The 14,139-nt window shown below is 45.6% G+C and overlaps 1 protein-coding gene across 1 annotated transcript in view; it reads right to left on the bottom strand.

The window, feature by feature from the left end:
* The window catches only part of Ednra (endothelin receptor type A), a 66,307-nt gene that overhangs the window by 9,677 nt on the left and 42,491 nt on the right, over positions 1-14,139 (bottom strand). The window contains exon 4 of the mRNA XM_038312660.1: positions 3,364-3,562. Within this exon, the coding sequence (XP_038168588.1) occupies positions 3,364-3,562 (199 nt within the window). The remainder of the gene's footprint in view (positions 1-3,363; positions 3,563-14,139) is intronic.

Below are 14,139 nucleotides of genomic sequence, written 5' to 3' on the forward strand. Positions count from 1 at the left end.
CAGTACAAAGAGTCTCCTCTTGAAGTTCATAAAATGGGATCTGAGACATTTCATCTTCGAGCATTGATGAGCCTCAACGTTTTGATAAGATCAGTGTAGTTAAAGCGTACTCACGGAGGAACAGTGAAAGCTACCAGTGAATGGCTTATCTGTGGCTGCGGTGAGAGGACTCAACCCTTTGCCTGGTATGACTGCTATGTGACCCCAGAGTCAAGCAGCTCAGCCATCAATAACTCCACTCTCTCGCCTAATACTTGCCACCTGGAAACTACTGACCTGGAACATTGCAGCTAAAGGCTGTCTCGGCATCACGTCTCTGTCGGCAAGGATTTATACAAATCCAAACCGTTCAGTTTTCTGTCTTTCTTAAAACTTTATTTTTATTCTCTGTCTGCATCTATGTGCGAGGGTGCCAGATCCCCTGCAACTGGATCTTCAGACAGTTGTGAGCTGCCATGTGGGTGCTGGGAATTGAACCCGGGTCCTCTGGAAAAGCAGTCAGTACTCTGAACCGCTGAGCCATCTCTCCAGCCCCTGGTTTTCTGTCTTTTTAAAGGAGAATACAATTGAAAGTTGGACAATGATACTCAAATGCTTCACCGAATTAACCTGGAACTTGGGAAGGCATGCTTTTTATTTACTTCCTTATGCTTTTTCTCCAGACTCATATTATTGAGGGTAATGTCGCCTCTTGTGATAGCTCATTATGGTCACCCTGTTCCCTGAAAACTGACAGCTTCTGGATGTGGAAAGGAACCTTTATGACTGTTTCAATCATCTAAAAACGGTTCCAGAAGACAAAAGTTAAGACAAGGTTTCTTAACTGTCAAATGCCATAGATCCCCTTAGAAATCTGGTGAACATGAGGGTTCTTTCTGAGAACAATACTCTGTGTGTGTGTGTGTGTATAGGTGTGTGTGTGTGTGTGTGTGTGTGTGTGTGTGTGTAGGACAGAACAACCTTAGATACCATTCCTTGGGAGCCATCTGCCTTGTTCGTTGAGACAGGGTCTCCCACTGGGGCCTACGGCTGGCCACTTTGGCTAGGCTTCCTGGCCAAAGCCTGTGGACCTGCAATCCTTTATTTTCCCAGCACTGGCTTACAAGCCTGTGCCACCATGCCCAGCTTTTTACATGGATTCTGGGGATTGAACTTTATCATTTTATCAACTGGTAAATTTCCTAGACATCAGCATTGTATTTTAAAAAGCACAAAGTTAAATGGTCACAATGGAAAACAATTACATTGAAATGGAGCTATCAAAATACTGAAAATAAAATTCTGATAAAGATATGTATTCAGCAGAAAATTGCATAGCATATGGGTCCTGCTAAATAATATAATGGCTTCAAAAGCTGCCAGGCATCAAGCATTAATGCCAGCAGTGAGCGCTAACACGCCAGGACTGCGCCCACTTGCTTCTCTCTAAAAATCACGGCGCCCTTAAACGTCACAGCGCTTTGCTAACTACACTTCTGTTTTATTTTAGTTTTTTTTTTCAAGACAGGATTTCTCTGTGTAGCTCTGGCTGTTCTGGAACTTATTCTGTAGACCAGGCTGGCTCCAACTCACAGAGATCCATCTGCCTCTGCCTCCCGAGTGCTGGGATTAAAGACGTGTGCCACCACCGACAGGCTATCATCTACGTTTAAATTCAGAGGAACTCAGTGAAAACAAACACATTCTTTTTCCCATCCAAGCTCCTAGATTCCCGAATCCAGTGCCAGATGAAGTACAGACTCCCAAAGAAGTTTGTGTCTTCAGGTTGTTAAACAGATCTCCCCAAGTGCACCTAGTGCAGAAAGGTCTCTGTCTGGAACTTAAAAAAATAAAAAAAATCCAACTCTGTCTTTGTTTGGAGGCACAAACATCCTCTGAGGCTGCCCCACCCCGTCCACTCCCTCCTCCACCCACCCCACTCTTGTATCCTCTTCCACAAAACTGAGGGCGAGTGGGTGTGGCCTAGAAGCAGCTGCCTGGAGGCTGGAAGGTGACCCAGGACAGAGCTGGCTGCAGTATCCCCCACACCCCCATGACAGAGGCCTACTGAGAAAGGGGGGCACAGTTTTGTTTTGAACCTGATGTCATTAGCTAGGGATTGGAGAGGGCTTTGGGACAGTCTAGAGCAGAGAAAAGGTGAAGGGGGAGCTGAAAGTAGATGGGAGGCCATGTTAGAAAAATAAGTGTGTTTATTCCAGGCTTGGGACGAACTCGGAAATCTCACCAGTTTGACTCAAACCCTTATTGCAACTCATGGCCACCCCTGCCGGCACTCGGCCTCCCTGGTCTCAAACCCTTCCATGGAAACCTCAGGCTTTGGATGCGGCCTGCTTCATCTGGTCTATTTCCAGGGATTCGCAAGGGCCTTCTCGCAGGACCCTCCTCCTCTGCAGCCTTTCTTTGCACAGTCTAATGCTTATGTGCTCCTCCCAATTCCAAACCCTAAGCGTGGGCTGCGCCTCCCACTGTCTTATTTTTCATTGTGTAAACTTGGCCTAGCTAAGAAGGCAATAAGAAAAAGACTTGGATTTTTGAGGTTACCCAGTTTTCATGAGTTTTTTTTTTTCTTTAAATTTTAAAATAAAAATGTCCAAGCAGGATAACCGATCAACTGCAAAATCATGAATTTGGTGAATTTCCCTCTTAGGAAAACATAGCTTGAGCTGTCTGTGATGTGAACCTGAGCAGGTGATGCTGGCATCAAAACACTTAACTCCACCGCCTCGGGGGACATGGATAACTTGCTGGTTCTGTCCTCTGTCTACCTGGAACCAGTTTTGCAAAGGGAATATGCATTCTGAACCGCGTTTCCCAGTGCGCTCAGGCAGGTGCTTAAGCTTTTCAGAACAATGCTGATGTGCTCCTGAGGGCCAGGCCTAGAGCCCGTGTCAGTGTGAGCCCGTGTCAGCAAGGCAGCCTGTTTACAGCGAGCGAGCCTGACCTCCGGGACTCTGGGTGTTCAATTCCTTGCCGAGTGTGTGTAGAGGTCAGGATCTATAGTTTTGTGTTTGCTACAGTGATTCCCCACAGGGCACGCGTGCAGCTCGCTTTGCTGGAGAAGAGTTTTTTTGAAGTACGTTTAGGGTAAACAAGACTTGTGTTGAGAACTATAACTGAGCAAACCCGCATGTTCGCAGTGACCGGTCCGTGTCTGTCCGACGGAATGTCTGTAGTTGCGCTATGAGGGGAGAGTGGGAGAGGACACAGCTGCTCTATTTAAGAGGCTACACAAGGCTTACGTTGCCTTCCTGGCAGCTGAGGACAGTGAAGGACGGAGCCTCCCTGACCAGCTAATTCATTTGGGGGCTTTAGCATGTCTTTATCATGTTGACCTGGATATGGTGGGTGAACTGGGCTCAGTACCTCCATGAACTTGGTCGTGGCGTTGAGCATGCAGGTTCGATACTGCTCACCCCGGTATTCGAACGGTACCATGACAAAGCCGATGGCCTCTGGGATGGCCAGGATAAAGGAAAGGACCCAGATGGAGACAATTTCAATGGCGGTAATCAAGGGGATCCCGATTCCTTGAACACGACTCCACGAGGCCACTGCTCTGTACCTGAATAGGAGGAGGGGAAGAGAAAGTGGGAGGGGAAGAGGAAGGGGGAGGGGGAAGGAAGGGTGGTAAAGCAAGTTAGTATAGTTTTAACTAATTTTAACTGGAAGGTGCCTCCCCTTGGCAGAAAAACACCATTGGCTTTCGGGGAATTTTCTTTGAGCCTCGATGTGAAATAAAACAAAACAAAGCAAAAAGCAGTTTAGCCATCACGGCGGGCCTGAATCAGAAATCTATAAAGAATGGAGATTAAAGAGGGCTATGAAATGGTCATCTGGATATGACGCGGATGCGGTCATCATGAGCAGGTAGCAGCGATGGGACTCCTGCATGAGGCTTTCACAGGACTGGGCTCTTGGGCAGTCCAGCATGGTGGGGCTGGCGCCCGCCGCCTTCCTGAGTAACTGTCATTGGCATTAATGGGAGTAGTGGGAGGCAGTGTCTTTTTCTTCAGTAGTGTGGCCGCTGGCAAGTTGTTTATGTTCCAGTAAAATAACCATCTACCCATGCTCGTAAGTAACCTAGTTAAACTGAGGGGCAGGTGGGAGACAGGACTAGTCGAGAAGAAGGGGCTCCGAGAGAGGAGACAAGAGAGGGTAATCGGGTTGCATATCATCATAATACATTGCATATAAGTGCGAAATTGTCAATAAAGCGATAAGTAAATAATGGCAAAAGTGAAAAGAAAACCTTGGCATACTTAGAAAGACACGGCAGCCTGTAGGTGTGCCCGTGAGCTGTACGCTGAGGATCAGGAGGAGAACAGGGCAGTGAAACCTTTGAGGGCTTTCTATAGTAATATGCACACACACACACACACACACACACGCACGCACGCACGCACGCACGCACGCACGCACGCACGCACACACGTAATGCATATTCCAGACAGTTCCAAGCTATCCTGGAACTCACTTTGTAGACCAGGTTGTCCTTGAACTCACAGAGATCTGCCTGCCTCAGACTCCTGAGTGCTGGGCTTAAAGACATGGGCCGATGCTTTCGGCTTTTCTTTATTGACAAAACTTGAAAGATTATTAATGAAGTGTGTGATTCTTGAGTGAATCATCACCACACAGATTTCATAGTTCCTCCCTTTCTTTGTCTTCAAGATATTATTAGAGTGGGCTTTACCAGGCAGCAGGCTCAACAAATGCCATTTTTGCAAGTACTAAACAATTGTTAAGTATCTCACATTTTAGCTCTGTACCAGGGACTATGAAACCGAGTTACAAACCCTTCATTCCTAACCTTCAGACTAACAACCTTAGAGAAAATAATAGTTCATACAGATGATAGAACATAAGGGTAAATAAATAAGAAATAAAATATAAATAATGCTCTGATATTAATAAATCATGCTAACTGGGGCTGGAGAGATGGCTCAGTAGTTAAGAGCACTGACTGCTCTTCCAGAGGACACAGATTCCATTCCCAGCACCCACATGGCAGCTCACAGCTATCTGTGACTCCAGTTTCAGGGGAGCCAACACACCCATGCACATAAGATAAAAATAAATAATTAAAAAGGAAATCATGCTTATTTCAATTTTTATTTCAATATTTTGGTGTCTGTATGAATTGAGACAGTCTCTCATGTAGCCCAAGATGTAGAATTCACAACATTTCCTAGGATGACCTTGAACTCCTGACCCTCTTGCCTCTACTTCCCTAGTGCTGGGATTATAGATGTGTGCCACTGTGCCTGGCTATTTAATTTTTTTTTATGATAGCAACCACCTTTAAATGTCTGGCTTGGAAAGTCCCTGTTCTTTGACTTGATCTGATGGCCCGATGGTAACTGCTGTCAGACTTACTACGAAGAAAAGACCTGGGACATAGCATGATGTTTTTTATTTTTATTTTTTTATGGCATGGTGTTTTTGTGGTCTCATTCTTGACATTTTCCCTCCTGCTGTAATGGAAAATAAACACTTTATTTTTATAGCATTCATTGAATAGTGCAGAAGGCTGTAAAACAAACCAAAGCCTCGGAGACAGATGCACCTGGGTTTGCAGGACCTGAGGTTGACTGATGGAGATTAATCAATGAGTCAAGGCAGTGTACAAGTCCCCCAACTTCACCAAAATGAGGTTTTCGCCATTTATATTTAGTTCGCCATCTCACTGAATCTACACAGTATTTATCTGTGAAACCCAGCTCCTAAGACTAATAATGCCTAATCCTTTCTGAGATTTGCTTAGAGATTAGAACCTATAAACTTCTGTATGTTATGATGACACCACAGGACACATGTGGGAGCCCACTTGGCTGGAGAAATGTCTTGCAGGATATTTTCAGGGTGAGTAAGATTTATGTGCATAAGCACGTCTGGGAAAAGGCCAGGTCATGTTGAGAACGGGGTAAAATGCAGCTATACGAACAGGCATGGGAACCCTCTCGTGGTATGGCAGAAACTCATCCTAAAATTCACGGTTCTTTTTAGTACGATAAAGTTTGCTGCCTATTTTGATTTCCCATTCTATTTGACTCTCTTTGTGGCTTATTGATCTGGCAGGCTGACGTTCAGTAAAAGCTGGAGTGGAGACAGGATGTCTGTGTCCAGAGACTGCCAGCTGAGGTGATTTAAATAAAATACCCTTCCTCCCAAGAGCAGAAGAAGCTGGGTTTCTTAGCTGGTATCCCCGGAAGAAGATGGAAAGACAACGGGATGGCCATGTTTACAAATCTGCATCATTGCATACTGTATCATGAGTAAATCTGACTGACACACACATAGACACACCCATAATCTGATATAGATTTTTTTTTACATGCGTAGAAGTAAATTTTAGCATCTACTTCGCCAAAAAACTCATAACCAGTCTCGTCCTTTTTTTTGACTCATATCACAAAGAACTAGATTATTTTCCATTTGTTTTCACATGAATCTTGATAACATCTTTGTGAGATTTAAAAAAAATGACTATAGAGCAAATAGAAACAACAGCCTGTGATGATGTACATGGGAGGCTGTGGAAAAGAAGAAACCCTGAATGTTCCGATGTTGATTTTTTTTCTTAGAAGTTTATTGTAGTACGTGTCTGTGTGTGCGTGTACACAGACACACACAGACACACACACACACACACACACACACACAGCCTTTTCTTACTGCTGAACAGCTTTTAGTTTAGTTGACCGTGTGTGTGAAAGGTGTTTTCAGGCGTCATATTCTGCCATTGCTGTCACCACTGACTGAGCTTCCCACGTGAGATGTTCCATCACTTGGCTTCCTCACACGCCCCGGGTCAGTCCTCATCTCCTTAGCTGGGTCCATTCCGGCCCCAAATCTTTAGCAGTGGATTTTGCTACGCCCCAGTCCTTGGAACACCTCCATCCTATGGAATCATCATTTAAACCAAATGTGTTGATAAGGACCAAATTTATAGCTCCAGGCTGGAACCCACCTCACACTGTGAATTTGAACAGGTAGTTATCAATGTGAGAGTTCTACTGGGCGTCTAGTGAGCACCCGAACATCCCAAAGCACCCCCTTGACCACTTCTTACCACCTTGTTCCCAAACCTGAGCTTCTCTCCTCATCTTATAGCTTGGTGCAACACACTTTAATCCCAGCACTCAGGAGGCAGAGGCAGAGGTAGGAGGATCACTGTGAGTCCGAGATCAGCCTGGCCTACATATCAAGTTCCAGGAGGGCCAGGCTTACACAGAGAGACTTTGTCTCAATAAACAAACAACAAATAAAAACCAACCCCCCCAAAAACCAATACCCCAAAACAAAACTAAAACAAAAACCCACAAAAAAGAGTGCTCACTTTCTTCTTCTCACCTGTCATCATGCTGCCTAAATTGTTTAGATAGCTTCCTAACTGGTGTCTGTACCTGTCTTGCCTGCCACAGCCTTCCTTGGACACAGCAATAAGTAGGGCATGCTTTGTTCCCACCTGCCTCGACTGTTCTCCTTTCAGGGACACCCACGAGGCACCCGCACATCTGCTTGCTCTCTCCCTTCAGCTCTTTACTCAGTCGTGGCTTTTTTTTTTTGTTTGTTTGTTTTTGAGACAGGGTTTCTCTGTGGAACAGTCCTAGCTATCCTGGAACTAGCTCTTGTAGACCAGGCTGACCTAGAACTCACAGAGATCCACCTGCCTCTGCCTCCTGTGTGCTGGGATTAAAGGTGTGTGCCACCACTGCCAGAAATCTAGTTGTATCTTAAAAACATTTTTTAAAAATTTAAATTTAGGTTTCACTCTGCATCCAAGACTTGCCTGAAACAAACTATTTAGCCACAGCTGGACTTGGATTTGTGGCTTCCTACATTACTGTCCCAGGTGCTGGGACCAGATCTGTTGAGCTGGGGCTCACCAGACCCTTACTTCAAACTTCGGAGCCCTCTTCCTGTTCCATTTACATGTGTCTGTTTTCCCATAGTGCTTACCACTATGGGACAAGCCAAAGGTTTCTTCTTTATGTATTTGTTGATTGTCTGAGCCAGCCCTCCATCTAGAAAACCGTTGCCATACAGGGCACTTTGAGCGTTGCCCTTAGGAAGCGACAGGTACCGGACAGATACCTGCTGAGTCAAGTGTCTTCTCCCGTCCTCCCTGTGTCCTTCCCCTGTACCACGCGCTGTTTTACTTTATTGCACAAAGCACTTTATGCTACGAACACTTTGCTGCTTCTCAGGCTAGTCCCGGATTAGGTAACATATACAAAAGCTAATCCTTTCTCCTTTTCTTTTAAAGCATAGAATCAAATCATTTCAAAACAAGGACAGACCTCCGGGCCCCTCTCTTTTGCCTTTGTATTCAAGATGGGAACCCTAAGAACTGGAAAGGCAAGGGTGGATGTGGCCACACCCATGCAGTCTCCAGGGAATGGGGAGCCTGGGCCGGGGCGTGTCTGCTGACGCCCTGACATGTGGCATGTCACAATAAAAGGGTAGACCATCTTTTACGTAGGTGAAGTTGTTTGTCATAGTTGGCGTATGCCTATACGTCAAGTTTAAAACGTTTAAAAGGCCAAAGGCAGTTCTTTCTTTCTTATTATTTTTTTTCAAGATGGGGCTCTCAGTGTAGCCCTGACAGTTCTGGAACTCTCTGTGTAGAACACTGGCCTCGAACTCTCTATGTAGACCAGGCTGGCCTCAAACTCACAGAGATCTTCCTTAGATCTGGCTGCCTCTGCCTCCCGAGTGCTAGGAATAAAGGTATGTGCCACCACTGCCTGGCCATTGCTATTACTATAAGCATAGTTTGAATCAGTTATAACTGTATTTTTGCCCTGTTTATATGAAAAAACTCTTTCCCATAGGCACATGGCATTTATCAGTTTTAACGGCTGCACACGGTGAAACGGTATTGTTCCCATTTCTGTCAGCCTTTTGTGTGTCACGTCTAGTGTGTCACAGGGGTGAAGACACATTTGTACACATATTTTTTCCTCATTGTAACTTTCCTAAATGAATTATTAGGAGTAGCATCGCTAAATCAAGGCAAACGGAAGACAGCTCAAACACACTTGTTCTGGGGATAAAGTCTCCCTGTGCAGTACAGCCGGGCCTGGACCTCACTGTGTAGCTCGCTCCAGTGTCTGCAATCCTCCTGCCTCGGTTTCCCAAGCACCTGGATGACGGCTGTGCTTCAGCATGCTGGCTCATGTGGTGGAAAAAGCTTGTCTAGTAAGTGCCTGTTGACAACAGCTTGCTCACACTGGAACATACTGGGTTTTCCTCAGTTTCGCTGCTTCGGTAATGGGTACATCCACCTTTGCTCCTGTCTGTCTAATTGAGAGCAAGCTGTCATTTGTGGTGGTTACTCTGATTTATATCCTCACATGAAGGACAAACTGCCATACAGAGGGCTGGAGGGAGAATCCTGTCAGAGAGAATTTTCACAAGAAACCACATGAGCCAGTGAATGGGAGATGCAGATGTGGACACTTCTGTAGCTGCTTCTGAGTCAAGCCAGCCTGTTCCAGGATTGGGCCTCTGGTCACTGGCACCACGGTCCTGCCATGGCAGAAGGCTGGGAGGCCCCAATTGTCCCCGCCAAGGGGTCAGACAAGTGGTTGTGGACCTGAGACAAGCTCAGTGCCAGCTGCAAACCACCGTGACCCCAGCTGAGGTGACAAGGAGCAGAAGTGTCCAAATTCCTGCAAAACATGGTAAGATCTGATAAAATGGCGATTTTAAACGGCTGAGTTTGAGGGTAGAACTGGTTATCAAAGAGAAAAGCAGTTAGCAAAACTGAGCAGCTGCTTGATCCTGACAGGAGGCCGAGATAAAGGATGATGAACTGCGTGCGGCGGGAGCAGACCCGAGACGAGATCCTGAGGTGCCCTAGCCAGCCTGGGACTCCGTCCACATCCCGTCTCTGGCTCAGCTACTTCTGTGCCTTCACGCTTTCTACACGGCAAGGGGATATCACGATCAGGACAGGAGACACTGAACCCAAGAGTAAGGCACGCACTTCAGACCCCACCTTAGGCTGGTGGAGTTAGGATTCATGGTGAGACGGTGAGCGGTGGGGGGCCCTGAGCCGAGCAGGCATCGCGTCTGAAGTGAAGGGCGTACAAAAGAAAAGCTACCTTCCTGATGGATCCCTGCAGCTTTTCCAGGAATCTAATTATACATTGCTCTGGAAGAGTCGTTAAATGAGCTTTATCTTTTTATGGGCTCCTTCTCCAGACATCTTCTAACTACAAGTTGGATCCGTACCCAGGCCTGTTTATAGCTTGACTCTGTCATCATCGTCGTCTACTTTAAACAAGACCATTAACTTCACTGAGAGCAGCACTGAATCGCCTTTCTTCTTCGGTTCTTCCCCAAATAAAGTAAAAGTAACATTTGAAGCTCATTAGAGCTGCAAGAAAAACCATTTCGTGGTTGGTAACAGTTGATTCTGCATAGTTTCTGGGAGAAACTTAGTCCTTGCACAAGTGTGCTTAATCGTTGCGTTGGAGGGTAACTGATGTAGCTGAACAGAGGTCAAAGCTTGCTCTTAAATTTCTCTATTTCGGAAAAATGTTTCTTTCCTTTTTCATGGGAGAATGAGAACATAAATTTACGGTAAGTAAATGATAGTTCGATTTAAGGAGGATTAGTAAAAAGGATAAGCTGAGGTCAGTACATAGATGAACAACGAAATCTCCTCAGCCAGATGCAAATTATGACTTCTGACTCCTTGTTTATCTGACTCAGACCCATGGCGAGGAAGCTGGGACATTTCTGTGGTTTGATTGCATTCTGTATTTGCGTAAGTAATTAGAGAAGAAATGCAAAAGTCCTTAGGTATATGCTGTCTCTCTGAACAACTCCAAATTGAAAGATGATTATCATTAAATATCATTAAACTGCCACGGCAACTCCGCCTGGGTGGTAATGTGGTTCAAACAAGAAAAATATGGTTTTATAAACTGAAAATTATTTTAAAAGGACTCCAGACGTCCCCTTTCTTAATGCCTGGTTCATTTTTTAAAAAGTGATTTTTCCCTGCAGTATAGTGAACGGTGCATTCCCCCTGCAGTATAGTGAACGGTGCATTCCCCCTGCAGTATAGTGAACGGTGCATTCCCCCTGCAGTATAGTGAACAGCGCATTCCCCCTGTAGTATAGTGAACGGTGCATTCCTCCCTGCAGTATAGCGAATGGCGCATTCCCCCCTGCAGTATAGTGAACAGTGCATTCCTCCCTGCAGTATAGTGAACAGTGTATTCCCCTGCAGTATAGTGAACAGTGCATTCCTCCCTGCAGTATAGTGAACAGTGAACAGTGCATTCCTCCTACAGTATAGTGAACAGTCCATTCCCCCTGCAGTGGGCTCTAGGGAAAGCCAGCAAGGGCGCACAGCAGTGACAGCCTATCTGCAGCAAGTGAGTGCAAGGATCACAGCGCTCACTCAGCTGTCAAGAGGACAGTTTCCAGCAACTGTGTCAGTAACTCTCAATTCCAGGGGATGCAGTTGCTGTGGCCTCCTCAGGTGCAAGCACTGGTGTGTACAACACACACACACACACACACACATGTACACCCCTCACATACACACTCACCCCCCACACACACACACACACACACACACACACACACACACACACACACGCACACATACACATGGGAATTTTGGACGTGGTTCATTCTCCAGTGCGACAGCTTCTAAAATACAAATGTCAACTCCACCCCTCTTGTGCGGGTCCTCAGAGTCAACATTAAACAAACGAAGGATGCGTTTGTTTCCAGGGAGAAGCCTCCTGGACCAAGGCTGGATCAGAAGAACGGCATTTTAAAGTGGCTCATCTCCTTGATCTAAAAGTCAGACCACATCTGAATGGAATAATTGTTGGCATTTTTGTTATTTTTCTCTTTTCTAAATGAAGAATTGCGTTTTATTTGAGAATTCACTCGAGGCCGACATGAAACATGTAGTTCACCAATGAGAGGAGAGGAAGGAGCTGTGGGCACCCCACCAGAGACATGTGTGATGTCGGAGACTGAATTAGGGTTCTGTTGCTGTGAGGAGACACCACGCCCACAGCAACTCTCAGAAAGGAGACATTTCATTGGGACAAGCTGGCCGTTCCAGATCCAGTCCGTTCTCATCCTGGTGGGAAGCACGGCAGCGCGCAGGCAGACACAGCGCTGGAGGCGGAGCTGAGAGTTCTACATTTCCATCCTCAGCCACCAGAAAGTCACTGCATCTCACACTTTGCACAGCTTGATCATAGGAGGCCTCAAAACTGGCCCCCACTTCCGCTAACAGAGCCACACCCACTCCAACAAAGCCACACCTCCTAACAGCGCCACCCTCTACCAGGGCCATTTTCTAGCAAACCACTACAGTCACCTAAGCCATCCCTTTCCCATGCTGGGCTGATTCAAGCTTGGGAAGAAGGCTTTTGAGATAAGAAAACAAAAGACATTGAGGGGAACGGCCTTGGCCGGCCCTGTAGTGGGGCAGACAGTTTTCCCCTCCAGCTTTTGGGCTTGTTGCCTTATTGCCTGTGGTAGCTTGGATGACAGTCGCCTGCCTAGGTTTTACATGTTTGCTCGCTTAGGCCCAGCTGAACTGTTTGGGGAGGATTAGGAGGTGTGTCCTTGACAGAGAAGCTGTGTCTCAGTGGGTGGGCTTTGAGGTCTTAAAAGCCAAGGCTAGGCGCAGTTTCTCTTTCTCTGCCGGAGGATCAGAATATAAAGCTCTCAGCCACAGTGCTGTGCCTGTATAATAATAGACTAATAATAGATATAATAGATATATTACCATGCCATGCATGGTTAAACGTTGAACACGGTGCATAGAATAACACGTTCTTCCTTTTGCCACAAAATTCTTTTCTTGTTTCTTTTCCCTACATGACTTTTAGACTCTTTTTAAACAGACAGTGTAATGAGAATACACCTCCAATCATACCCACTGATAAGTGCTGGAAATACTCTGTTCTATCAGTGACGTTACAGGCACCATATAAAAGCTTCTCACTCTCAGATCTTACAGCACACCAGGAGGCAGCCGCGCCTACCACAGCCCCTCCAGTGCCGGGTAACACAGCACTTAGACGATGGAAGAAGTCACACTGGCAAGCTTATGAAAGGAGTCACAGTGAGAATTTACTAGTGACTCAAAGCAGGTTGTTGACGCTTGTTCAGCTTCTTAGAGAAATGGCCGGCTCACCACAATCTGCTATTCAGTCGGTGGGAACTGTTCAGTGGTCTCTTATGCTGCTTTTTCTTTCTCCTTCTACTGGGAATTAAATGTGGGACTTTGCACATGCCTGGAGGTGCTTGCCAATGAGCCACATCTCCCATGACCTAGTGTGGCAGCCCTTAGCATCTGACACAAGGCAGAAGCACATCTCTCAATGGATTGCTGCGAATTCTAATAGTTAGTGAAGTTTTTTCTAGTTTTTGCATTTAACCACAGAAACAAGGACATTTTTTTATCATCCATATTTACCATCCATAAAATACCACTGTATTTTAAACTATTGATGGAATTATTTTTTAAAAAAATAAAATGTAAAAAGTAATAAATTTATTTTAAATAGCAGTCCAGAACTGTTTATTTATTTTTGTGCTCCAGTTATCAGGGCTATGGCACTATAAAAAAGCATGCCATTATAATTGATAACTACTAATGAGCCTTGATGTCTTAACAATAATAATTTTATGTGAAAATTATTAATCATAACTGAGGATCCATAAGCACTCAGTTCTTTACGAGAGAGAGCTTCACTCAGTGCTGACAGCCGTGATCATTAGTGGCATGACTTAAAATAACGGAAAGCTTTTCTAAGTTGCACATAAGCCAAAGGGATGGTACATTGTACGCCGACCACACAGCACTATGTAAATGTGCAGGAGTGCCACAAGATGTGTTGACTTTGATTCCTTCTAGTAATGGTCACGGTGGATGTTAGAAGTTGAAGGTAACATCATCTAGAAGTATACAAAAACCAGACCTTCCTCCTCTTCCTCCTCCTTCTTCTTCCTCTTCTTCTCTCCACTTTCCTTTAGAGACAGAGATTTTGTGGTGTGTGTGTGTGTGTGTGTGTGTGTGTGTGTAGTCCTGGCTGTCCTGGAACTTGCTCTGTAGCTCAGACTGGTCTCAAACACGGAAATCCT

This window comes from Arvicola amphibius, chromosome 15, assembly GCF_903992535.2.
Source record: "Arvicola amphibius chromosome 15, mArvAmp1.2, whole genome shotgun sequence".
In the NCBI taxonomy this organism is placed as follows: domain Eukaryota; kingdom Metazoa; phylum Chordata; class Mammalia; order Rodentia; family Cricetidae; genus Arvicola; species Arvicola amphibius.